Consider the following 25,719-nt stretch of genomic DNA (forward strand, 5'->3'; position numbering starts at 1 on the left):
CTTAGATGACTTTAAAAAAAGATGATGACTTGAAGCAACAAAATTTAAAAACACAAAATTTAAAAATGATTTATAATGGCTAAAACACTCACTAAAATATCATGACTTCATAAAACAGCGAAAATGTTAGTACAGCCAAACATTGAGCTGATGCATGAAGAGAGCAATCTTCTGGCCCCGAGACACCTTCGGGGAGGTCATAAGATACTTTGGATTCCCAGATCCAAGGTTGGATGGAGAGAGGACTTAGAGCTGGGAATCCTTTCCCCTTGCTGCCGGCATGCCAAAATCCACACTGACTGCTTCTCCAAGATCAGGAGCACAGCCTTGGAGAACGGGCCAAGGGGGCTTTCTGGTGGGCAGGGAGGGGAAGAGGCTGCAGAGACCCGAGGTATGATGGGCCTTGGTGCCCTTGCAACTTCCTTCCCTGCCCCTCCGGAGCACGGCAGCTGAAAACAACCACCCGGCAAAAATGCAGGGCCGGAGGAGCAGGGAGGCAAAGGTCAGCCTCTGAGTGAGGCAGCTGGCGATTGTCCCAATTAGATTGTGGCCCAAGAAGCCCACCCTGTTTCATCAAGTGCCTGGGAACAGTGGAACACTCCAAAAAGGCGGCAACACTGGCACCTGGTGGACACGGCCAGAGAGACTGTTCACACCACCTGAACACGTCCAGAGATGATCCAAACGGACACGTTGCACCCTTCATCTTTCCCATTTCTGTGAGGCTATGTGGGTTGAGTTTAATTAGGGTGCACGTGCAGTTCTTGATTGGCGGGTCTGGAGGCAGCTTTGCTCAATGCAGTCTTTCTGTCCCAGGCAGTTTATGTAGCGTTGTAAACCTCTAGGCGTGTATTGGGTAGGGATGGGACTGTTACGCAGTTCCCCCAGCAGTGAGATTTTCCAGGGTGGCACAACCTGGGTTTTGCTTCCTTTTAGAAGAGCGAGTTTTAAATGAAATAGAACAAATAAAATATAAGTCACTAAAAGATCCCCTCGGAGTCGCCTCTTCTCCAGGCTGAAAAGACCCAGTTCCCTCGATCTCTCCTCATACGTCATCCTTCCCAACCCAGCTACCATTCTTGTGACCCTGTGCTGAAACGATTCTAACCTAGCTGTGCTAGAAAACCAGAGTTGTAGAGCCAGGGTTCCACTAGATTATGATAGCCTGTGAAGGGAGTGCCATCAGATGAAGATCTCGACCCTTGGCAGGTTATTTTGGGGCAAAATGTGGAGCTATCACAGTTAAACCAAATTTGAAACTGCTCTAACTTTATAAATAGCCGATGTCCCCTGAGGTGGGGATGAAGGAATGGGAATTCCATTTCTGCTCCTTGTATAAATTATTAAAATGAAGCAAATTTGCATGATTTTTACAGCACATAATTATGGCTTTGTATTGCAGACAAGCACTTTTTTAATCAAGGTTCATTTTAGTCTTGTTGAAGACTGATAGAATGAAGCATGTGTAATCAGGGATTTAAGCTGAAAAGTGGGTTGTGGAATAGCATTTGCATCTAGATTTATCTGCAGCTAATCCTCTCCCTGTGCCAGTCAATTCACTGCACTTGCTTTCGGATCATCGCTAATCGGCTGTTTTGCTGCCACATCAAATTTTAGGGAAGGGCACTGTTCTTCATCTGGTTGCTTAACGGGTATCTTATGCCCATCAATTAATTGGAAATTGAGGCAGCGATTTGACTCAGTTTCTTAAATCATACTGGTAATTTTTCTCTAGTCCTGCTTGTAATAGGGGTGGAACTAAGTAAGAATATCAAGTCTTTTTTAATGCCTCCCTGTGTAAAACTAAAACAAACCAAAAAAACTTTCCCTTGTAAGGAAAACAGCTCCCAGTCCTCTAGCAAATCCTGAAATGTTCTAGCTTAGCTCACTTTTTTCCTAATAGTTTTCATTTGGGACAGAGGTGTATTTTGTCGTAACCTGGAAGGCCAGTTGGTGTAGTGGTTAAGAGTATGGAACTGGGTCTCAGGAGATCTGGGTTTGAGTCCCCACTCAGCCATGGAACCAACTGGGTGGCTTTTGAGTCAGGCACAGACTTTCAGCCCAGCCTACCTCCCAGGGTTGTTGTGGGGATAAGACAGAGCAGGAAGAGGAGGATGATGGAAGCTGCTTTGAGTTTGTTATAAGGGAAAAAAGGGATATAAATCTAATAATATATAAATAAAGCCATTAAAATGTGTTTACTTCCCATTTTTTGTTCAAAATAGTACAGATTGTGTCTTTTTTCTTTATCATTGTTATGTTAAAAACAAGATTTAAAACTTGTTTTAAATCCTTGGGGAGAAGTGAGATGGAAACTGGACAGAATACACAAACTAGCCCCAAAACGATTTTGAGCATTTGTGTGAATTAATGCATACACTGCATGCATGGGAGAATGTCACAGCTGTCATTTCAGAAATTCCACCGATGTTTCCGTTTTTCATCTACCTTCAGGAGACAGCTTCGCAGAATTCAAATCTGCAGGAACCGACGATGGCTTCACAGATTTCAAAACGGCGGACAGCGTCTCTCCCCTAGACCCACCGACAAAAGATAAACCCTTTCTTCCACCTTTCTCTTCTCTACCTACCCAGTCAAAGCCGCAGTCACAAGTCAAGCAGTCTCTGAATTTGGCAGAGTTGGATCTGTTTTCCTCAGCCCCTGCCGGAGAGAACAGACCTCTTCCCGTTCCAGCTGCCTACAATTCCCCAAAACTGGCATCTTTCCCTGCCCCACCACCTGCAACATCAGCTGCTGCTGCTCTGCCAGTGGCCAGCAATAGCTCAATTTTGGCCGACGATTTTGCCGACTTCAACCTATTTGGGGGGATGTCAAATTGCACCTCGGCCACAACTCAGGATGAATTTGCAGATTTCATGGCCTTTGGAAACAGCGCCAGCTCTTCCAAGCCACCAGTAGATGAGAAATACAGCTCCCTCAAGCAGGAAGGCAGCCCCATTCCTCCACCTGGCTGCTTAGCCAATGCTGTGAAAAGTCCAGCTCCCGCTTCCACCAAATATGACATCTTCAAACAGCTGTCTCTGGATGGCCCTGGATTAGGCTTTGAGGAGCTGAAGGACCACACCCCTTCATCAGTGAAGAGCGAAGATGACTTTCCCGACTTACACTCAAACAGGTTTTCCTCGAGTTCTGAAAAATCCCTGGTTGACAAACTGGCTGCTTTCAAGCATGCCAAAGAGGATTCAGCCTCTGTCAAGTCCCTGGATCTCCCATCCATTGGGGGCAGCAGTGTAGGAAAGGAAGACTCCGAAGATGCACTCTCTGTTCAGTTGGACATGAAACTGGCGGACGTAGGAGGCGACCTTAAGCATGTCATGTCAGATAGTTCTTTGGATTTGCCAACCGTTAGTGGCCAACATCCGCCGGCAGCAGGTGAGGAACTCGTTAGATTGCTCTGGTAACAGTGACAGTGGAAGTGTCCCAAAGGGTTGCTCCTGGAGCTTAATGTCTGTTATAAGCTGGTCCTCCAGTGGGAGAAGGCTTCTGAACCTGTATTCGTGGCTAGCTGCTAATCTATTAACCAAGCAGTGTTACACATTTTCTGTTGTCCAATGTCATTTTCAGGTTGGATTGTGTTGAGGTGGGGACCCCACACCACACAGTATTCGTGTTGTCCTCTTAGCCAACCCCGGTTTCAGGTGAAGCGCTCTTCCGGCGTGTGGCACATGAGAGAGCTGACGCTAAGAAGAGGCTGCTCACACCCCCTAGTTTTTAGCTAACTAATTGGTAAGGTAGCTTTAGCCTGCATCCGCTTTGCTGAGAACCGTTGCGTTCTCAAAAGACAGAGATGGGTTTTCCAAAACCTTGCACATCTCTGAAGATCTGTGAAATCGGAAAGATGCTGTACTGTTGGAAGGCTGATGTGTTCCTAAGCGAGAGCTTGTGCAGGTGTGTCCCTCTTGGCTTTTAGATTTTGACCTGTCCGTACATCACCATGCGCTGGGTGAATGATCCACCACTCACCTATTCCTGCTGGGCTGAACAATCCAGGGACATTCCATTTCCAGGTTGTTGTGGGTGAGGCCTGCACCTCAAATTGTGGGTTTTGCTGGGAGGAACAACCCACACTTGGTTTGCTGTTGAGTTACAAGTAGGTTTCTTTTTCTCGCAACAGCCCACAATCTCAGTTTCAGATGTCACAGACAGCAACCAGGGGATGGAACATTTCTGGGTTGTTCAGTCCAGTGGGAGCAGGCAGGTAGGAGCCATCACATCTGTGCACTCTGCTTCATTCAGCCCTGGGCTTTTGACTCAATCTCAGATCTCATTCCAGTTCTCTCTCGGGGTGAATTCCTTCTCTCTCACTTAGCCATGATTAAATGGTACCTGAGTGCTGATTGTTTACAACAGTTAACTTAGTCAGAATTTAGGTTTAAGTAGGATGTGAAGTTCACGAAAAGGAGTGGCTTTGAATTAGATCAATCTTTATTATGTGGTCACAGACCTGACAAGGTTTTGAATTAAAACCATGGCAAGTTATCATTTGAGCTTGCTTTTAGAGGCAGGGACTGCAGAGGTGTGAAGTTTACAAGCATTAGTTTACCCACAACTTAAGGCAGAACCAGTGCTAACCTCTGTACTGGTCCTATATCTTTGAAGAAATAATAATTATAATAATAATTTTGGTATGATTCTTACCATCAACTTTGGACAGATTGTCAGGCATGGGTGACCCCTGAACAAGTGTTTTTGTGCTTTCTAGTCACTGACTTAATTAGTATTAGACTCTCACTAAAATTAGTGTAGGAATGAGGAGATCTCTTCGGCTGGGGACTATTTTCTTACATTCCAGTTTTGTACACAAAGGTGTATATCAGTGTGTGTGTTTCTATAAGCACAGAATGGTTTCCTCAGTGTATAACTTTGCAGGGTGTGGGGTAGGTTCCTGATGGCTTGTGCTATATTTGAAATAGACACTGCTGTAGCCTTTTGAGTGCTACAAAGCTTGCCTATCTCCACATGCCAATAACGGGCTTTGAAATATGAAATGTAACAGACAAAGCGTCTCTGTGCAAGGAGTCCAGATCCATTTAAATGAACCGCTGGTGGTGTGCAAGCCACTTTCCCAGGGAGAGATCCTGTGACATCGCAACCTGTACATGACTACCAGGATCACCTGGGTGGGGCCCTGTAGCATGGAACTTTTTCATGCACGTGGGGTGATGACGGGGCCGGAGGGACATGCTCAGGTGGCCCTTGACCACTCGTTCTCACCTGGACAGCATGTGAACCGAAAGATGGTTGGATGCTCGTATGTTTGCAAATTTTCTTGGGTGAAAATTAAAACCAAGGGAATCGTGTTAGGATTTTGCCCCATTTTAATATTCTTTATGCTATTAGTGTTAAAGCAAATGAACTGAGCATCTCCAATTCGGTAGCAACTTGTTAAACCTCACTGTGTCTTGTAGGATTTTATTGTGTGAGAGGGGCCTATTTTCTTTTAATCTCTGCATAAGGAGAGGTCAGTATTGAATCAAACTTTTTGTGGCCTTCAAAAATAAGGAGGGAATCAAAGTATTCCAAAACATAAAGGTGTTATTCATTGTAGGTGTTCATGGCTGAAAAGCTATTGCTGCAAAAACCATTTATTGCAGAGTATATTTCATTCTGTTCCCTCTCCCTGGCTGATCTTGGATCATGAAAGAATTATAGTACTGTAATCTTACATTCTATTTTTAAGTATGGAAAAGTAGAAAATCCACTAGTGGCTTTAAATAGGGAGAATTCCTCTAACAGGGTGCAAAATATCAGGAATTATTCTTCTTTGTGAAGAATGAAACTTTTTTTTTTGTATGTGAAAATGCTTGGGTAGTCTGGTGGGGGGTCCAGTTGTCTGGCACCTACCATGTGTGTCCTTGAAAGTTTTTTACTTTCGGTTTTTCAAAAGCACTTTTTTCCTACTATTTTTCTAATCTTTCTTGGTGGTAGCTTGATCTTTATGTAGCTTGTTTCCAAGAGGTGGGTTCAACGTCCGTTGTAATTCAAAGATGGTCATTCGAGAGGTCCTAAGGTGGTTGAAAAGCAAATTGTGTTTTCAGTGCTAAACGTTTTCAGCTCTAAAACAGCGTTTTGCAATCTGGTTCCATAATTCCCCGTCAGCATGGCCATTGACTGGAAGTTACGGGACCTGCTATCCCACACACCTGGAAGGTCCCAGGTTTCAGGAGACTATGCTGAAGGGTCATTATCAGACAGTTGCTTTTTCACTTTTCCAACATTCAAAGTGCCAAGTCTGATGTATTTCTCAAAGGGCCAATTCAGTCCCTAGACTTTCCATCTCCTAACCATGGTTTAGGAATCAGCAGTGGACCACTCCTACGGAAATCCCACCCCCCAGCCATTGGTACTATTGCTCCAAAGATAACCAGGGTTACAGCCAGCTAGGATCTCATTCCTAAGCAGCTTTTCAAACTCTGGCTCAGAGTGAACCTTGTGTATCATTTTCCATGGTGGGTTTGGTCACAGCCATGATGGCCAACTGCAGTTGAGGAGCTGAGAGATAATACACATTCGCACTCAAGAGAAAACAGTGCAGGTGGTCCCACATCCAGTTCACAATCCTTTAAACATGAGTTAAAAGACGGGGAAATATTACATCTGCTCCAGCCCCAGGATCTCCTCCCTGTTTGAACTCAGTTTGAGCTTTGTTAAATCAGCTCTGGCGTTTCTTTCTCTGTCTGTTCTAAAGCTGCTCAAGCTCTGAACGGTTAATGTTCACGTATCTATATAGCTTTCTTTGAAGTCGGGCTACTTTCAAGTAAACTTCCCGCCAACCCCTTTGTTTCCTTTTGGTCTGTAAACTGAACTGTCAGAAAGGGACAGTATCCCTTTTAACATTCCTTGATTTAGGAGAAGCAGCCAGGGCTTCTTTTCAGTTGTCTTTGGAGTGGATTCCACAAGTGATGTTCTTGAGTCAAGAACACTTGCATGTGAGACTTTCTTCATCTGGATATTTCAGGATTTGGCACAGGAAATAAATAAAAGGCGCATTTAATTCCTTCCTCAGTGAGAGTTGGTAGAAGGTGAATTATAGGAACAAGAATAGATTGCTGACTGGTCAGTTGGGGAGAAAAGGTTGTTAAAATCAGTTATTTTCAATCAAAATATTTTAACTTCTTTGAGCAAGGGTGAGGCAGAGACACCTTCTTTTCCAAGCTCTTTCAAGGGGATACTGTCTCTTTAAACTTTGTTTAAACTTTGTTTAAAGTGCTTTGCTGTGGGTATCTTAAAAAACAACTTCTGACTAACTTTGACTCTTTAAACACTTGCTGCATGTTAATTTCAGCTGTTGCTGCTTTTCTTCCAAATTTTAACCCTTTCCCCAACATTCCTGTCAGTTTCAGTTGTTTGACCTTAGGGCCTTCTCCTGCCCACCCCCAGCCTCCCTAATTCATCTTTACCAGCCCTTTTAAACATTGTGGCAAAGGACACAAGCAACCTTATTTGCAATTAACTGTTGGAAAATCTCCCAGTCTGTTAAACTGCAAATTGGTTTCGCTTTTCCCTTGGGAAATCCTTTGTGAATCAGCACTGGGGTGAAGGGGTTCCTTTTTGCTGTCTATTTTTCTCCCCTCTGATGCCTTTTATTTCCACTCAGCATATCCTGTATGAATGTGCCTTTTTGAATCTGCTTTGATATCTCTTTTCTGCAAAGACTGACCTCTGCATGCTTCAATTCTGATGACTCCCTTTGAGCTCCTGTATATCATTCTCTTTTGTGATCTGTAAGTCCTGCTGTGTTTAAATAAATATTTATCTTGGCATATTTTGAAAATCTGAGCATGTGTGATTTTTCTTTTCCTTTCTTGTTTTTTGTTCTTGTTTTTTCTTTTGGAGGCCAATAACTGGCAGTCATAAGAAAAAGCATCTAAATCTTAAAGCAATGGTATCGCCTTCCATTGGAAAGGTGTCTCTCTCTCTCTCTCTCTCTCTCTTCTTTGGTGGCTGTCAGAGTGAGGTGGGGTGGGGAGATGGGGTACACTGGTATATTAGAACCTTGGTTTGTGGCTGAGGAATGAATTGTTTAGACGTGAGTTAGGACAGAGATAGAAGTTTTGCAGGGCCAAGTGTACCAAATTATGCATAATGGAGAAAGTGGGTGGTAAGGTATTTTAGTCCCTCTCTCTAGAACCCAGTGGGGCCATCCCATGGAGTGGATGGCTGGGAGATTCAACAGGTTAAATTATCTAGGTTAAATTATGCACTTGAAGGAATTGTGGGAACTGTGAAGCAGAGTGGCAAAAGGAACAATTCTAAATGTCATTTAAAAATTGACTTCTGAGAGAGAGAGACAGAGACAGAGAGAGATTGGCCCTAAACCAGCTCTCTGGTGACAGTCTGGACCGAGGTATCTCTCATTCTACCATAGCTCTGGGCTCTGCAAGGCGTTCTTGAAATTTTCTGAAAAGGAAGTGTGATATATGTAACTCCTTTCTGAGACCTGTTTGTGATTTGTAGGCTTCTGGCTTGGTCACATCATTCAGGGCTGAAAGACAGCATTTGCTCCTGTGTCACCCTTTCCCTTCCTTCCTGTCCTTCCTGGCTCTAGATCAGCTAGGGAAATTACCACGGATTTGTGTGTGCATTGATGCTGAAGAAAGCCCAGGGAAATTGCATTAAAAGGACAACTTAGCAAAGCTGCTAAACCTTATATAAGCAGCACTCAAAAATGTTTTCCCAAGGTTGCCTTGACAAGAAGGCTGGCTCCACCGGTGAGTGCCCTTCTCCCCTAACTGCTGCATTACTCTAGAATATTGTGGCAAACTTTAAAATGTCTTCCCAGACTAAGCCACCTGGTGACAGAGGCCAGTGGTGGCATTGCTGCCATGCCACTGGGACCTCAGCTGCTGCCTGAAGATGCTGGTCGCTGGTACCGCTGCTGTTGGCTAAAGCATTGGAAGAGCACCGTTACTGCCCTCCACCACCTTCTTTATGTGAAATCAGAATTTTTGTCGTTTGGAGCTCTGCCTTGCACTTAGGTCTTCAAGCAAGTTCCTTCCCTATTTATTGTCACCAGTTTGCCTTCTGGGAAATGAGTGTTCATAGCCATTTTGTGAGAGCACCCCTAACATACAGCATTCCACATATGCCCACCAACCCAGAACAGCTGGGAATGCCTGCTTTGACCCATCAGTATATTTGAATTATGTTTTGGTGCTTCCAATAACCTGGAAGATGATTTTGGCTGTTGCTTAAAAATGCATGCAGAAAATATATAAGTACTTAAGCACCCAATTAGCAGCAAGCACTCTCTGGATAGGTATCTCCTCTTCCGTGGTAACTCCCACAACACACATATGCATCCTCTAAAATCTAAATGTTGTGACCAGCCATGCCCGTCATGGTAGCCATTTTATGAATGAGGAAGCTCCATCCCCCATCTGTGAGCATGCCCACAAGAGTTCTCAACATTCCAGATGTTCTGGCTGGCATTAAAAGGATTGGGAATCTGCTATAGCCTGACAAAAAGCGAATTAGGGCCAGTGTTTTGCCACCCACCCCAATGGTGAATTTTAGCTGAAATGAAGTGTTTTGTGCCTGCCTAAACCACATAACAATCAGGTGAGTATCAATGCATCTGTAATTGTTTCAGGACTGAATTATCCTTCCCAGGATAACCTGCCAGGTGAAACCTGCCCTTATGGTCATGTTCTCCTCTTAGAAGCCTCCTAAAAATACATTTAAAACATTAAAAGAAAATAAATCTTGGATATTCCCTTATGTGCGAGCATTCATATTTAATCCCCAAAGTATTCTGTGCAAAAATCGATATGTGTGTATTGTATGGAGGCTTGCAAGGGTCATCTCTGTACAATCCCCTGATAGCTGTTGCAAACTGAATTCAGCTCTCAGGCTGAAAGAAGTTCCCCACCCTTGTCCTCACACAGAATTGAAGATCAGCACCCAGGAAAACCCAGTGGAAAACATCTGTCTTAGCTTCTGTGAAGCTCCTACATGGAGACAGGCGGGGAGGGTGTTCTGTAGTTTTGGTGCCACGACAAAGCCCTTTCTCCTTGACCCTCCCCAATGTATGTTAAATTGCCAACGTCCATGGAGAAGGGCTTGGGGGTTGATCTCCTTGTGTGGGTGAAAGGAGAGGAGTCTTGAAATGCGTTAGTGCATGCTAATTTGGTACCATGTTCTTTGGATTCACCTGGAAGGTTGGCTGCTACCATTCTTAACTGTTGGACTTTTGATCCTCTTTTTAGATGTTGATGACTTGAAATGTGCCCCTTTTGGAAGCTGTAGCAATGGCTCTGCTCTAAGTAGCTTCCCAAGCTATGATTGGTCTGAAAAGGAAGACATCTACTCAAGTAAGAAGTCTACCTCCTTTTCCATTCCTCCAGGAAGTGGATCCTCCTTGGCTACCTCAGTCCTCCAGAAGAAGGAGACTTTCTTTGGCAGCTCAGAAAATATCACCATGACCACTGTTTCCAAAGTGACAACCTTTGCTAGTGAGGATGCTCTTCAGGATGGGAAGTTTTTGCCCTGCACAGACTTCAAAGATTCTGAACCTCGGTCTGCGGACCAGAGTGATGATGATGTCGAAGACTTTGGAGAGTTTGCACGGCCTTTGGGAGAGACATGTGAGAAATTCGCCACTGGTACGATCCAAGAGGCTGGATCAGCTGGTGTCTCCTTGGAAACCTCCAAAGAAAGCACAGATGACTTTGGGGAGTTTCAGAGTGAAAAGCCAAAGATCACCAAGTTCGACTTCTTGCTGGCAACTTCCCAAGGGAAAGTAAAGTCGAGTGAGGAGATGATCAGGAGTGAGCTTGCAACCTTTGATCTCTCTGTTCAAGGTGAGTGCCTTCATTGTTGGTTGGTTGTACCACCCAATAAGCAGCAGAGGTGGGAGAGTCTAGGTTGCTTTTGAATTCACAGAGAAAAGAACCCAAGAATATCCCTGTGCCAAGTAGAGCTGTCACCCAAATTAACAAACCTTAGCTTGGTTTTAATTTTCTGGATTTTTATTAGGGCTGCAATGTTAAATTAATTTACTGGTTAGGTTAATCCTGAGGTTTCCAGTTGGGTATCCATTGGGACCTGTGTGCTCACAGATACCTTTCATAGTGATCTCTGCCCCTCCTAATTTTTATGTGATTTTTGGCAATTTATATCTTTTAAAATCTTGACTCTGACATGCTTCAAAGTCGAGCTCTGTCCTTCAGCATCATCCTTATTTGAGTTATAATCAGGTGTTAAAATCAGGTCTTGAAAAATCTGTGAAACAGGATCGTTTTTGCTCGACACCAAAATGAAAGTAGAGATGGTGCCAGGAGACCTCTTTCGGAAGCCCATTCCAAAGGTTGGGGGCAGCCAGTGAGAAGGCCCTTCCACTTGGCAAATCATCGATCTTGGGAGGTCTGTGAGAGCAAAGGTTACGCTGGGGATGGAAGGAAGCCTGTTGGTAGTTAGGGAAGGTCACACTGGCCTTCCATGAGGACACAGGTTGCTGCTTTTGCAAAGTCAGACGCGCAGTACATCTGGCCTAGGATTGTCATCGCTGATGGCAGCAGCTCTCCTGGCCTTCAGGCAGGATTCTTCTTAAACCTTAAACCCTGGCATTGAACCAGGGACCTTCTGCATGCCAAGCAGATACTCCCATCGCTGAGGTGCAGCCCCTTCCAATTGCCTGCCCCATCCCTGCACACTTGCAAACTTGTCCTCTTGACTGTTACTGCAAGGAACTTAATGTTTGAGCCGAAATCCAGATCGGCAGGGACTGGGGTTCCACCTTGCAATGCAACGTGGCCCATCTGTCTCTTCGCTCTCATATGTCATTGAGGTGCACCGCACCATCATCCTGACTTGAAATGTTGTATTTTCTTTCAGGATCTCACAAAAGGAGTCTGAGTTTGGGTGATAGGGAGATCAGTCGCTCCTCGCCTTTGCCACCTGTGGAGCAACCCTTTCGAGATCGGTCAAATACTCTCAGTGAGAAGCCTGCCCTGCCTGTCATTCGAGACAAATACAAGGATCTTACAGGGGAAGTTGAGGTAAGGAGTGAGGTTAATAACCAGGAGAGATTCAGCAAAAATGGCATGTCTTGGAAAATGGGTATAGCAAGACGTTTAGCTAAGAAGCTGCATCCTGGCCACTTGCACGGCTGGCCCATACAGAATCACGTGATACAGTATGCCTGGACTGTTACCTCTTTAGACTGCAGATGTGACACATTTCTTGATCTTTCTTTCTGTACCGCATTGTGTAATTCTCAGAATTTTTTATTCTTAAAAAATAAGAATGGTGCAAAACAAAAGCAAGATAAAACCAACAGCTAAACAGTAAGTCTGTTCCAGCAAGCAAAACCAAATTAAAATCAGCATCATGAAAGTAGCACTAGCAAGAGTTCTTAGTATGCCTAGAATGCTGCTGCCACAGGCAGGATGCCGTCGCTAAAGGGGCCCTCTCTCTCTCTCTGCCTTGTTTGTCAAGGATGCCTGAAAGAGCCTCAGATGCTCTTGGTGATCTTAGACGCATCACTGCTGAAGAAACCCCTCTTAGATAATGACAGTTGAAAGGGCTGCAGGGAGTTGTCTCTTTTATTTTGGGACAGGGAAGGATTTGGAGAACCGAGGCTTCCCCCACCTGCCGACTGATGTGACGGAATCTCAGGAAGGACTGGGCATTTGGTTGTGCTAAATGGGTAGCACAGTCCTTTGGGGTGCCCCTTGCATGCTTTTGATCCCCGGCCATGAGACACATGGGGCACTGTTGCCCACCTTGGTCTCCCCTCATTTTGCATTCCCAACCAGAAATCGCTATCCTTGTAACTTTCCACTCAGCCCCAGAGAGAGTCAGGTGGAAGACCCCTGCATCTTTCTGGAAGTCTTCTGTATGTTTTGACTACATTTATGCAGGGAAAGTAAGGGGGTGTGTGTGGTTGCGCACGCATGTAACTATAGACATAAACCAGCTGGAACTCTGCCAAATCCTCTCCCTTATTCTTACCCATCTAGGAAAGTGAGAGATATGCTTATGAATGGCAGAGATGCTTAGAAAGTGCCCTCCAAGTAAGTATGTTTTTGCTTTTCTTCTTCTTTTCATATCTGTTGCTTTCCCCAACTGTGAGCATGCAGCGGATTATTTTCAAGAAAAAAAATTGTCTTTTTAAGACTCGGTAGTAGTTTGCCACTGGATTGTGGCTTACTGTATGTGTGTGTGCATTGATGAGCCAGAAGCATGGCTTGCAGAAGGTCCAGGCAGGGGCTGAAGTGGCCCCTGCTTCCTCCAAACTCGTCCGCCCCTGTTTTAAACAATAAAAAGCAGGCAGGCAGTGTGTGGGTGTGTGAGGGGAAAGGCTCCGCTGAGCCAGCATTTGACTGTGCATTGCGCACGTGTATAAGTAGTGAATTCTGTAGTTCAGCATGTGCCACAGGTGAAGCCCCAGCTTTGACCTCTGGGAAAGCAAGCAAGCAAGCAAGCTTGCCTGTCACCTCAAAGGAGAAGTTTGTGTGCTTCTCATAGAGTCTACTTGGAAAGCTGCTTTCTGCCAAGTCAGGCCTAGAACTGCTATGGAAACCAATGAAGTAACAATAAAAACAAATTGTTATAAAATAAAATGAGATTTTCTATATTCATCAGATCATACTCACGGAAGCCTTTTCTCACCTGCTGTTCTAGGTGGATTGGTTACACGGTTGTAAGATATCGTGCAATCTTGCCCAGCCCGACACCCTCCAGATGTGCTGGTCTGCAATTCCCAGCATTCCAGCATTGTTGGCCATGCTGGCCACACATCTGGAGGGCAACAGGTTGGGGAAGGCTGGTATAATGTGTAGTTCCAGGATGCAGGAACTTTGGTGAAGCTAAATAAGTCTGGTTCTGGTCGGTATGCAGATGAGAGACTGACTGGGGGAACCGTTGTACACACCATTTTCTATTCAGTGGGAAAAAAGTGGAATAGAAGCATCCTAAATAAATCTTTGCCCTACAAAGGTCATCAGGAAGGCCAATGATACCCTGAACGGAATCAGCAGTTCATCTGTGTGCACAGAAGTAATCCAGTCTGCACAAGGCATGGAATATTTATTAGGTAAGATCTTTATTTTCCATCTTTCATTAAAGTGAGGAAGTAATAAAAATTAAAACTGTCCAAAGTGCTGGCTCATGGCCATTTCTCAAGAATAGAGCAAAAGTAAGCAGAGAGGTAATCCTGCTGATATCCTCTTAACTTTTGTCCACCCATTCTGTGTGCCTGATCAGCGCATAGGTCAAGAATTCACTGCTTTTCTCTTTTTCAAGAGGGCTGGCCTAGATAGGAAGCGGGTGAACTCTCTTGTAGAATGTAACAATTTGCATTTGAAAGTTCACCTTTTTTGATAGCAAAAACGTTATACTGGAATTGGATGGCCAATATAATTCTTCCAGAGTTTGATCTGCAAGCAGAATCCAGAAGGAACTCGGTGACAAACGATGGGAAAGATTCTCTGTCTAAGGCTCTGCAGACAAAGGAAACTGTGCTGGGCCAGAGAGACAAATAGTCTATTGTGGCAGAAGACTGCATTTACAGATACAGCTTGGGAAAAATTATCTGGCTAATCCTTGCAAATGCTAGGTTTCTTGAATGGTTTGACTGCAAAAAATTATCTTGGAAGAGGCCTGAACTTGTATGTGTGGCCTAATGAGGGTAATCAGGTTGGACCAAAGTATCAGCCGGCAGAAAATTGTTGGCAACATTGAGGGGGGATGTTAGGAGGGTGCATAGAATTCTCTCTGCAAAGCTTCCCCATGTGCCTCCAGGCTCCTATCTTCTGTGACACACAGAATAATCGCCATTTTGTTTTTCCACCTCTAGTGTTACAAGTCAGAGGTAGAAAGTTAGGCAAGAACCTAGGCAGCTAGGCTAGGGCTATACGGCATGGTCCAGATGTTCTGGCCTCCAGATCCCTTCAGCCCTAACCAACATAGGAGAGTCAGTGGGGCGTCGTGGTGAAGAGCATGAGACTGGGACTCAGAGGATCTGGGTTTGAGTCCCCGCTCAGCCATGGAGCCAACTGGGTGGCTTTGGGCCAGTCACAGACTCTCAGCCCAACCTACCTCACAGGGTTGTTGTTGTGGGGACAAGATGGAGGAGGAGATGTAAGCTGCCTTGAGCCCTTTGTAGGAAAAAGGCAGGATATAAATCACAATATAAATAAAATAAATGATGCACAATGTAGGCGGAAACATCTGGAGCACCACAGGTTGTCCATTCCTGGCCTAGGCAGTGCAGGGACCCCTTTCTTTAATCTGGCTTTGCTCTGGTAGAGCAGCAGGTATATTTCACCTATGTGTGCTTGTACACACACATGTGCTGGCATCACTGAGGGATGGGATGGAGCATTTTCAGGACTTGTAGACAAAGCTTGAAAATGAGTGCATTGGTTTCAGCATGGCTCTGGCGAAGAGATTGTTCAGAGCAGCAAAGTGCATATACAACAAAAGCAGTGAATGCTCCCTTGTTGCTGCTTGTAGTATGGGAGCTTTCCTAAAGAGTTGTCTCACAGCTGCGTGACCTCGCGACTCTTCCTCAATTTCATAACAGGGGTCGTCGAGGTTTATAGAGTCACGAAACGGGTTGAGCTGGGCATCAAGGCGACGGCAGTCTGTAGCGAGAAGCTGCAGCTACTGCTGAAGGACATCGATAAAGTGTGGAACAACTTGATTGGCTTCATGTCGCTCGCCGCTTTAACGGTAAGGTGCTTCATTTATATTTTGTTTGCGTATCCACATAGCTCGCACCACCTTGTTTGCTGGAAAGCCTTCGAGGCAAGATAGAGCCATTTAAAGCAATTAAATCCCGAGACACTTAAAAAAACCTGGAGCATTGAAAACAGCAAAGCATCAAAATATTAAAGATCCGTCATTTTAAAGTCTAAGGGTGCAATCCAATGCGTGGTTAGACAGAATAAGTCATGCAGCTCTCAGCATTCCTCAGCAGGCATGGCCTCGTGTCTAAACTTGCACAGGATTGCACCTGTAACAGATCAGATGCACCCTCCCTGCACACACAAATACGCTGCTCTTTATAAAAGCCAGGTGAGTTGCAATTCCAGTTTTAGGATGAGGTGGAAGAAAGCACTTCCACACGTCTCCAGCAAAGAGGGCTCTGCGGGTGACGATGCCCTCAAAAGGGCCTCTCCAGCAGATCTCAACACCCAGGCAGGTTCTCAGTGAGACAGGTGTCCCCTTTGATGGCCCCGTCCAGAGCCATTTAGGGCTCTGAAGGTTGAAGCTGGATTCAGCCTGGAAAGCAAGGGGCGACCTGTGCAGCTCTTTCGAGACAAATGTGGCACAGTCTGGGCACGGTGCTTTGCTGCCACATCTTGCACCAGCTGTAGCTTCCAGACACTCTCCAAGGGTAGCCCCTCACAGAACACAGTGCAGTATTCTAAACATGATGTAATCAAAGCACAGGTATCTGTGGCCACCTGCTTTCCGACAGCTACTTTGTATTAGATTTGTTTGCCCGTACAAAAGGTTGGTAAGCGAGTATAACTTAGTTGTTACACCACCGGCATTCTGTGCAGGAATTCCCAGGTTCAGTTCCTGATAGCATCTGGGAAGGTGTAGTTTGAAGGAAAGGCAAATGAAGGGGGGCATGAAAAAGAAGTACAACATTGCATTGTATGGAGAAAGTGTATAGGGAGACATTTTTATTCCGCTCTCATAGTACTAGAACACAGTGAGGTCAGCCTATGAAGCTGAGGGAGATTTAGAGCAAATCAAAGACTTCTTAGTGCAAAATTACACTCTGGACTTCCATCCTGCAAGATGTACTGATAGCCACCAGTTCGGATGGCTTTAAAATGGATTGGATAAATTCAAGCAGGAGAAATCTATCCACAATGACTAGTCCTGACTGCTACGTGCTCCCTCCAGTATTGAAGACAGTACACGCGTGCACATCAGTTGCTGGGGAACATGGGCAAGAGGGTACTGCTGCTCTCATATTTTGTTTGTGGATTTCTCATGGGCAGCTGCTTGGCCATGGTGTGATCCAAATGGTGAATTAGATGGCCTGATTCAGCGTGGCTTTTTCTAATGTCCGTAGGGAGAGATACTGCCAGGCAGAGGAGACAGTACTGGGGTGGAAGGACCATACTCTACCCCAGTATAAGGCTCTTTCCTGTGATCCTGTGAACATTTGCTGCTTTCCTCTCTCCCATTTCTCCTGCAGCCTGATGAAAACTCACTGGATTTCTCCTCTTGCATGCTTCGCCCAGGAATTAAAAACGCCCAGGACCTGGCCTGTGGGGTCTGTCTGTTAAATGTAAATTCCCGAAGCAAAGTAAGTGGAGAGAATACCGCTCTTGCTTTCACAGTTGCTTGTTTTGTTGTTGTTGTTGTGTTTACTCCACTAATTTTAAGTCACTTGGAGCTTCAGAGATGGTTGTCGAAGCATGCTTAAGGGGAAAAGGCCACGTCGCAGGCTTTCTAATGCTCTGTGGCCCTCCTAATTCATACAGCACTTCTTTGCAGTGGTCCACCAACCTGGGTGAAGTTGCCCATCACCCTAGAGGGGCCTGCTGAGCCACAAGCACAAGTCCCTTGGCCAGAGGGGAACCAGGAGGGAGGGAACAACATTTTGTCCAAAAGTAAAAGCATACACGGTTTCCAAGTGATTGCAGATCAGATCTCAGGGTGGATTTCAGTAGGGAAATCCCCTGGAGCCATCTCACGATCCATATTTAGCATGCCAAGCTGGAAGGAGGGACCAGGTGAGCTCACCTGTCACAGCAGCCTCATGGCACCACTATATGGCAGATGAGTTCTCCCACCATTCACTTTCACTGCCGTCATAAAGTGATACTTTATTTAACCTGGTCTTTTTACCTAAGGTGATTAGGTGTCCAACTTAAGACTCGTTTCAAAGCATTGTCCAGCAATAAATCTAGGAACTCACACAGCTAGTTCACGATACAGATAAGCTTGCTGATAAAATAGTCGATTAACGCCATGCGCAAATACCTGAGGGACATTTTCCAAGGACCAGACGGAAAGAGTCAAGAGTCCAGTCCAAAGTTTGAGGTAAACTATTCAGTCAGTCCCGTTGTCCGCAGAGGTTCAGCATCAGGGTTTGGTCCACACAGTCTGGCATGGAGGTTCAGTCAAATAAGGAGGGCAAGGGGCCTAAGAGGCAAACCTTGGTTCCAGCTAGTTCACTGGAATGCAGGTAAGTCCTTATCTGGATGCTGGTTGGCTGCTCCCGTGCTTCCTGCCGCAGCTAAGTGACAGGGGCCTGGCATGCGAGGGAAAGACCCTCATTCTCCTTTTCAAGCGTTTTCGGGGTCTGGGTGGTCTTCCCATCTCTCACTCAGATAAGAGACAGACTCCCCCTGTTCAGCCTTGGGTGCTCTGCCTTCTCATTGGCTGCCAGCGTGTCTCACTCCGGGTGCCTGATTCTGCCTTACCTGCAGGAGCCAGCACATCCCTGCAGCCAGGTATGTTGAGCTGCTCCTCAGAGGTCTCCTCATTGCATGTCTTAGTAGGCATGCGACAAAAAGATTGGAAGCACAAGGAAACAGCAAAAACATAGAGGGTTTTTTTTTTAATTTAAAATGGAATAAAACAAGAGAGTGTGTTATTTATGATTGCTATTACCTTAAAAATCAGGTTCCTATGTTATTCCTGTTATCACCAATCAGCTACAGTTCCTAATGCCAACCAAGCACGAACCAATTCCCCTATTTAGCTCCTTCCCAGTTTTAACCCACAGGCCTCGCAAGCAGGCCTTGTTATTCTAGGAAGGCTGCCGTCCACTGGAGACCTTGGACCCTGGGCTGCTCTGCTGTGTAGACTGGGCCCTCGGCTTGGCTGCCTCCGAAACTCAGGGGTTGGTGGGATAGATGTCAGAAAAGCAGTGCAGAGAACCCGGAAACAGGAAGGTTGCCAGCCTTTTGTCCATGGTGTTGACCCTGTTTTGATTTCGACGTTTTCAGAGAGAAGAGAAGCCTGCAGAAGACCATCCTAGAGAAGTATGGACATATAGAAGCTTTTTTTTTTTCTTCTTATTGTGTGTCCACAGTGCCACGTGTGGTAGCGGGAAAAGTTGCCATCTTCTACTGCACGCAGCCACGGTTTCTGTGTGTGTCTCTCTAACCGCTCGACTCTAATCAACTAATCAGCCCCAGCGTGGCTTGAGCTCTTTGTCTTAGTGGCATGCCTTGTTAATTTGTGGAGTCACTTTGCGTTCTGGTGGGATGTGTGTGTTTTGTGTTGTGGTATGGTGTGGTGGTCAATTGTTTTGGTAGTCAGTCCTGCCTAGCCATTCTTGTATGTCTGCTGTGTCAGGGGATCTCAGCCCAAATCTGTGTTGTGTGACAAGAAGTAAAGGCCTTTTCCAATGGCGAAAAAGAGGAGGAGGAACTCTGGGGGTCATGTTCTCTTCTTAAGGTCTAGACTTGAGTTTTGTTAACAGCATTCTTTCGGGAAAGGGGAAGGATGCCCTGAATTGGTTGGACTCCTGTCCCCCAATACTCCATATGAGATTGGTGGGAACATGATCAGAATATGAAGCTAGATTTTCCAACCTCTTGCAATGTTTTACTGGCACAAAAAGAGATTTAGTGTGCACAGTTGTGGGAGCGGGAGGATGCAAACGTTTTCTCACTGGTCTCAAGGCACAGCTTTTTGACACTCCCAGTTTTAGCCAAAATATGACCCCTCCCCTGTTGCTTTCTGAAGCCCGTCACCAAAGGACATGTGGCATCAAATGTGTTTGATCCCATCTGTTTTCGTGTCTTCAGTGTCAGTATGCAGACCCCCAGATTCAGAGTGCCACGTGTAGGCACTTTGTGGAAATTTCTGAAATGTTTCTCCCAATGGTTAATTCCGGGCTGCAAGAAGTTCAGGGCGAAATAGGCTGAGATTCTGGTGCTGCTCCTTTTTTGCGTTTGGCTTGACTGCAGCCCCAAAGAGTGTCTTCAGGAGTGCGTTTGACCCTCGGGCAGGGAGAGGTCTGCCCCCAAGCAGCACGGCGAGGCACCCCCGCCCCCGGGGCCCCCACCCTGGCCCACCACCATCCGTCTCTCACGCTCTGCTCCTCCCCCCCAGGCCTTCAACTCAGAAACGGACAACTTCAAGCTTGCCTACGGAGGACACCAGTACCATGCCAGCTGCGCCAACTTCTGGATCAACTGTGTGGAACCCAAACCCCCCGGCCTCATCCTGCCCGACCTGCTTTAAGCGGATTTCAGTCAAAGTCATCTTGGTCTCGACAGGGAGCTACTGATTCACTGGACAAGGGGTGAGGGTGGAAGAGGCTAGTCAGCAAGTACTTTTGGAAACTCTCCTGAGCCTAGTGGTTAGAGTATTTATGACATGATTGTTTTAGGTGAGAATCTTACCTTGAAAGGGTGGAAGCCACTATTTTTTTTAATCTACAAGTTTCTTGTGAAGGACTTGGCAAGGGTTGGAAATACCCACTGATCTTTGAAATTTTGCACTGAGGCCCAAAGCTGCATTTCACGAGCGGCGTTCATCCAGTCTCTTTCAGGTGTGGCAAATTGCTGTTCTTTTACTGAGGGCCTGGTGGAGGCCCCAAACGCCCCTCTTCCCCCTTTGCCTCTCAGGGGTTACGGAAATGGCTCCATCCCCCGCCATGGAAAGTCAAAGGGAGTTAGGTTGCTAGGTTTGATCTGGGGTGGTCGGTGGTTGCGTGCTGTTCGACGATTCCCCATTTCTGGACCTGCCTTTGTGCTTTTAAAATGAGCTTAACTGTCCTAGATTCCCTCTTCCTCTGCGTCCCCCTCCCCCAGCCCACCTGGAAAATTGCTCTTTCCCGAACAAACCTGCTGGCGGTCGTTCTCAGGCCCATCACAGTCTGTTCATGGTGCTTGGGTTGCCAGTGAAGAGATAGGCCGTGGCTCTTTTATGGTCCTGCAGACCTGTCCATAATAATTCAGGCTCTGTGTTTTAAGAATAAGGTGTCCCAAGAGGGCAGTATGGAATATTAACAGGAAAAATGTGCATTTAGGGAGGGGAAGGGGTGGCTTTGTGGAGTGAAGTGTGCCTTTTCCAAATGGGCATTACCACTATCAGCGAGTTGCTAAGCTTGCTGCAAGCAAAGAGAGCCTCGTGTAGGTGTGAACAAAACCAGCGGCCTTCTAGATGGCATTGGGCAATAACTCCCCATCAGTCTCAGCCAACGTGCACCATTGCCAGAGTGATGGGGGTTGTAGTCCAGCAGCATCTGGAGGGCCATTGGTTCCCCTGCCTTGATTCAATGGTCATATCTGAAACTCATGCCAGTAGAAACCCTCTTCTTGGGAACATTTAATCTGTTAAGGGAGTACCTTGTATTGTCTTGTGGCTTAGATTATAAGAGATGTAGTGAAGCAGCACAGGCGGTTGCTTTTACTGCTGTAGCGCAGCACTGAAATTGAATGGGGCTTTTTAACGAGGCTTAATGAAGCAGGAGCCCAGATTGTAGCATTAAAAAGTGGGTAATTTCAACTTTTCAGAAACTGGCCTCCAGTGTCCCTTCTTGCTTTGACTCCAGCCAGTTTGAAGGTTAACTTTACTCAGTGTTCTTCAGTGCCTGGCATCAATCTGTTACGGCCACTTGACACTCTGAGAACAAGTGATGTCCCATTCCCAACATGCTGGGCTTGGGAATCAGCAGCTTTTCCCATTCTTTCTTATTCCGCATCGAGAACATTGCATAAAGCTGGTCCATGTGAGGGGATGTCAGAAAGGTTTCTCCCAGTGCCCCTGTGTGCACATGTTTCCCATGTGCCTAGCTGTGCGTCTCCTCCACTGAAAACTGAGCATGCCCTGAAGACTGGAATCGGGAGTGCCAGACTTACAATATGAAAATCCCAGCAAGAGTGAGTCCTAGGGAATATTCATGGCATGTGAGATTTGGATTCTCACTTTGGAGCAGCAGGTGCTGGAGTATATCTGTATGTCTTTTTAGCATGTGGTGCATTATTTCCTCTGGATTCTTTCTCTTGTGGTCGACAGTAGACCCCTCCCTAAGCACTAGTTGGACATCATAAATACCTGCTGTCACCATACCAGGGCGTTCAGATAACGCATTCATAATCAGCTTGTAGTGACTGTCATCCTCCAGAGTGACCCAGAATGCACACTTTTGTCATCCTAAGTGACAAGAGCAGCCTTCTTCAATCTGACTGGCTCTGGGTGCGGCGAGCAGTAAATCCAACACATCTGAAAAAATGTCAGGTTTTGTTTGATTTCATCGCTAGACTGCCTCATATCCAAAGCTCCTTGGGTGTACCACAAAAAATTCAACCCCAGTGCACAACATGGTAAAAACTCTTAAAAATACAATGTTTAAAAGCAACATCAAACAGCTAAAAATGTTTGCATTAAGAAACCGGGACCTGAAAAAGCAAGGGACGCTAAAAGCTGAACTAAGTGGACGACTCAGAAGACTCTGACCTCACCCCTCACATCAGCCTTGGAAAGCGACGGCACCGAGGCATCTGCTTCTGTGCAAGCTAGAGACAACCCAGCACTTCACCCCTGCTCTCAGGTGTGTAGAAGAAAGAAGCTTGATCTCACACCCATGTGCGGATCCTGAATGGAGGCCGTGGTGGAAGCTGCGTGTTGCTGATCGGCAGCACTTTTCTTGGAGAAGCTAAACTGGCTGCTGGAGGGTCAGCTAGAGACCCACACGAGGCATCAGTGGACTCAGCTTGCTTAAATGGTAGAACATGAGACAATTTCTTGCATGCGCTGACTCAGACCGATATGTACCTAACAGGGCAAGGGGGACCCTTTATTTACAGCTCCTGCACGAATACGTCAGCATTTATTTTAACCTCATTCCATTAGGCATCGAAGAGCTGAGGTGAGCATTCACGGCGGGGACTGTCCGGAGAGCCATTCCAAGAAGCACATTGATGTTTTGGGCTCCGGTTTCCTCTAGGAATAACGCCTTTTGGCCTGTTATTCCAGGCTCCGAGGAGATATTGGAGAGGGAGCCAAGGGTCTCCAATCAAATTACAGTGGAGCGTATTAAACTGCGACTGTGGCGAGAGCCAGGGCAGATAACAAGAGCAGAAAATAGCCAGCCAGCTTCTCCAAACAGCGTAGCCTCTACCAAAAGAAAGGGAAATGATGTGAAACAAAGCACTTTTCTTTTGTGTTCTCAAGCTCTAAACAATTTCACTTTTTTTAACTAGTGAAAGGCTGTTGTTTTGTTGTGGTGGGCACAGAGAAAAGGAGAAAGGAGAGGTATTTTCGCCTTACCATGCCCCTCATTAAACAAAAAACAAAAAAACAGGATTGCGCTCTCTCATCCCTTCTGCTATTATTCTGTTAGCCTAGGGCCCTGGTGTCCTTGGAAACTGTATCCAAGGTTACAGTATGTTCCCAGACTTCATTGTGTTGGGCTTTGCTTTTTCATCTTCTGGTTTTGACTGCCGGTTTCCCAGCCAGGCAAAGGGTTTTCCAAGCCTAACCCCTCCCTCCTCCTCTTTGCTTTAAAATGCATGCACTTTTTTTCCATGGGTGGGATATCAGCACCCCACTGAAGTGTTGTTGTTTTGGCTGGTGCTGTCGCTTTGTTTTTAAATGTGCAGGTGTGGAGTCTTGCAAGTTGTGCGCTGCCTGCCCGAGCAGCGTCCCTTTTCTCTTTTGGGGTTCACTGCAGCTTTTCCTTGCATCTGCTTTTAGAAAGTGTGGTAGCCCTTGGGCTCTGCCGGTTCCTAAATGATGCCCTTGCCCCATGTCCATTTCCTTGCGTCAGTCACAGTGCGCCTCTAAAGGGTGGGTCAGAAGGACCCAAAGTGGCACGTGGCGGGAATCCGAACTTAACGTTCGGGACCTTCCGTGTCACAGACCCACAAAGGCTGCATGTGATCGCGGAGCTGCCTTTATCCAACCCGTTACGGTGGGCATTGATTACTCTGGCCTGCAGGCATGTGGGCAGCGTAACCACCAGACTGGGCTCTCTGCAGCCATTTTGTTGGCTTTTATAGGACCAGAACATATTTCATGCACTGGCGGCCAGATCGGGGTTGGGACAAGGTACCAAAAAGAACTGGGGCCCCAGCTCCCAGGACCAAAGACATGCACAGAGGTGCAGATGCTAATTCACGTGTTTCCTAAAGCCTCTCTCTGCATATGTTTCTTTACCAGAAGCCTGTCTCCTAAGGGCACCCCTATTTTTGAAAAAGGGATGTATGGATAGAGGAGTGGAAAGCTTTTGACTTCAGGGGAGAAAGTTCAGGCGGCAAGAACTGCAGCACGTGCAGGCAAAGAGCTGGCTGATCTGGGGCGCCGGTCCAGCAGTGGTCATCAGGGCCCCTGGACTTCTCTTCCCCTGTGCAGCGACAGCAGGATGGCACTTCTCAGAGACGTGGGCTCTCGAGAGACATGGGGCTTCAGCCCTAGTGGGCTGCCCCATAACAGGATGCCTGGATCCCCATGGCACCACAACGTAACTCGCTGTTTCTTGAGTTCTCTCTCACTCTCAAGGAGCGCAGGAGAGCGTCTTCAAAGCCTCCTCCGCTCCCTGTGCAGCCCTCGGAAAGACGGACAAGAAGGGCCCCCCACAGGGGTGTTGTCCAACCGTGTGCAGGATCGGTACCACAGTGGCCTGCGCAGAGACGGCTAGTCACACGCGCCTCACTGAAAGTGAGCAGCAGTTTCATTGCAGCAAAGTGCCGGTAGCTTTCAAGGGCCTCCTTTGTTTTGGAGCAGGCCCGTATCTTCCCAAGGTGCAAGGATGTGCCCCTTTTTTAAGGCTAAGGGGGGATTTTGGGGGAGGAGGGAAAAAGTTCTTCGGCAAACCATTCCTGTAAATATTCAGGCTCACTCTCTTTAAGTCCCTGGGAATCCACACATGTGGGCGAGTTTGGAAGGTTTTGCCGGAGAGCAGCATTTTGGCAGGTGCCTTCTTGCTCCTGTGCGCGCTCCTAGTGGACTTTCTGCTGGACTCGGTTCCTTTTTCTGCGTTGTAACGGCAGAGGAAAAGTATCCCCTTGGAAACATGGCTGTATCATTGGCATGTCAAGGGGACTGGGTATGAAGGTTTGCCCTGTCACCCCCTCTCCCAAAAAGAAAGCCCGTGTGATGTAGTGGTTCAGAGCTTGGGACTTAGGTGGTCTGGGTTCTAGTTCCCACTCAGCTTTGGAGCCACCTGGGTGACTTCAGGCCAGTCACAGGCTCTCAGCCCAGCCTACCTCACAAGGTGGTTGTTGGGGGAACAAGACTGAGAAAAGGCAGAGAATGATGTAAGCCACTTTGAGTTCTTTACGAAAGAAAAAGGCAGGCTATTCATCTAATTAAATAAAATTAAAGCTGGTGTGGCATTACTACCTTAGCTTGTATAAATGCTATGCTTTCTATTATTTAATTCAGTTTTTTAGTGGATTAAAAATGTTGTGTAGGTTCAAAAAGAGCTGCATCATTGTGAATGCTTTCCCCCCCCTTTAAAGTGTGTGTGTACCTTCCATCGCTGTCTCAGCTGCCTCTGGAATGCCTTTGTGGTTGGCATGGCTGTGATTTAATGCCTGGTTTTACTTGGTCATGTGGTGTTGCTGATACCTTTTAAAAGAGGAGGTGAATGAGACTCTCCCTTTGAAAAAGCTGGATTTATTTTGCTTGAAGTGGTGTACAAACCCCGTATTGATCCCTGTGAAATCCCGAATAAAATACTCTCTCCTTTTCCCACCCCATTTTTACTTTATAAAAAGGCGGTGTGGTCAGTTGTTGAAGTTTAATAAAACCTCAAATGAA

General features: G+C 46.3%; 1 protein-coding gene across 2 annotated transcripts in view; it reads left to right on the forward strand.

The window, feature by feature from the left end:
* SYNRG (synergin gamma) overlaps positions 1–25,719 on the forward strand; it is a 49,267-nt gene extending 23,548 nt beyond the window's left edge. For both annotated transcript variants that reach the window (XM_044429932.1, XM_044429933.1), the window contains 9 exons: positions 2,455–3,393; positions 10,230–10,823; positions 11,857–12,020; positions 12,984–13,037; positions 13,963–14,059; positions 15,551–15,699; positions 17,186–17,296; positions 18,948–18,983; positions 20,062–25,719. In XM_044429932.1, the coding sequence (XP_044285867.1) occupies positions 2,455–3,393; positions 10,230–10,823; positions 11,857–12,020; positions 12,984–13,037; positions 13,963–14,059; positions 15,551–15,699; positions 17,186–17,296; positions 18,948–18,983; positions 20,062–20,193 (2,276 nt within the window). In that variant the 3' untranslated portion in view covers positions 20,194–25,719. The remainder of the gene's footprint in view (positions 1–2,454; positions 3,394–10,229; positions 10,824–11,856; positions 12,021–12,983; positions 13,038–13,962; positions 14,060–15,550; positions 15,700–17,185; positions 17,297–18,947; positions 18,984–20,061) is intronic.

Source organism: Varanus komodoensis, unplaced genomic scaffold (assembly GCF_004798865.1).
Source record: "Varanus komodoensis strain SLA01 unplaced genomic scaffold, ASM479886v1 scaffold20_1, whole genome shotgun sequence".
NCBI classification, from domain to species: Eukaryota; Metazoa; Chordata; class Lepidosauria; order Squamata; family Varanidae; genus Varanus; species Varanus komodoensis.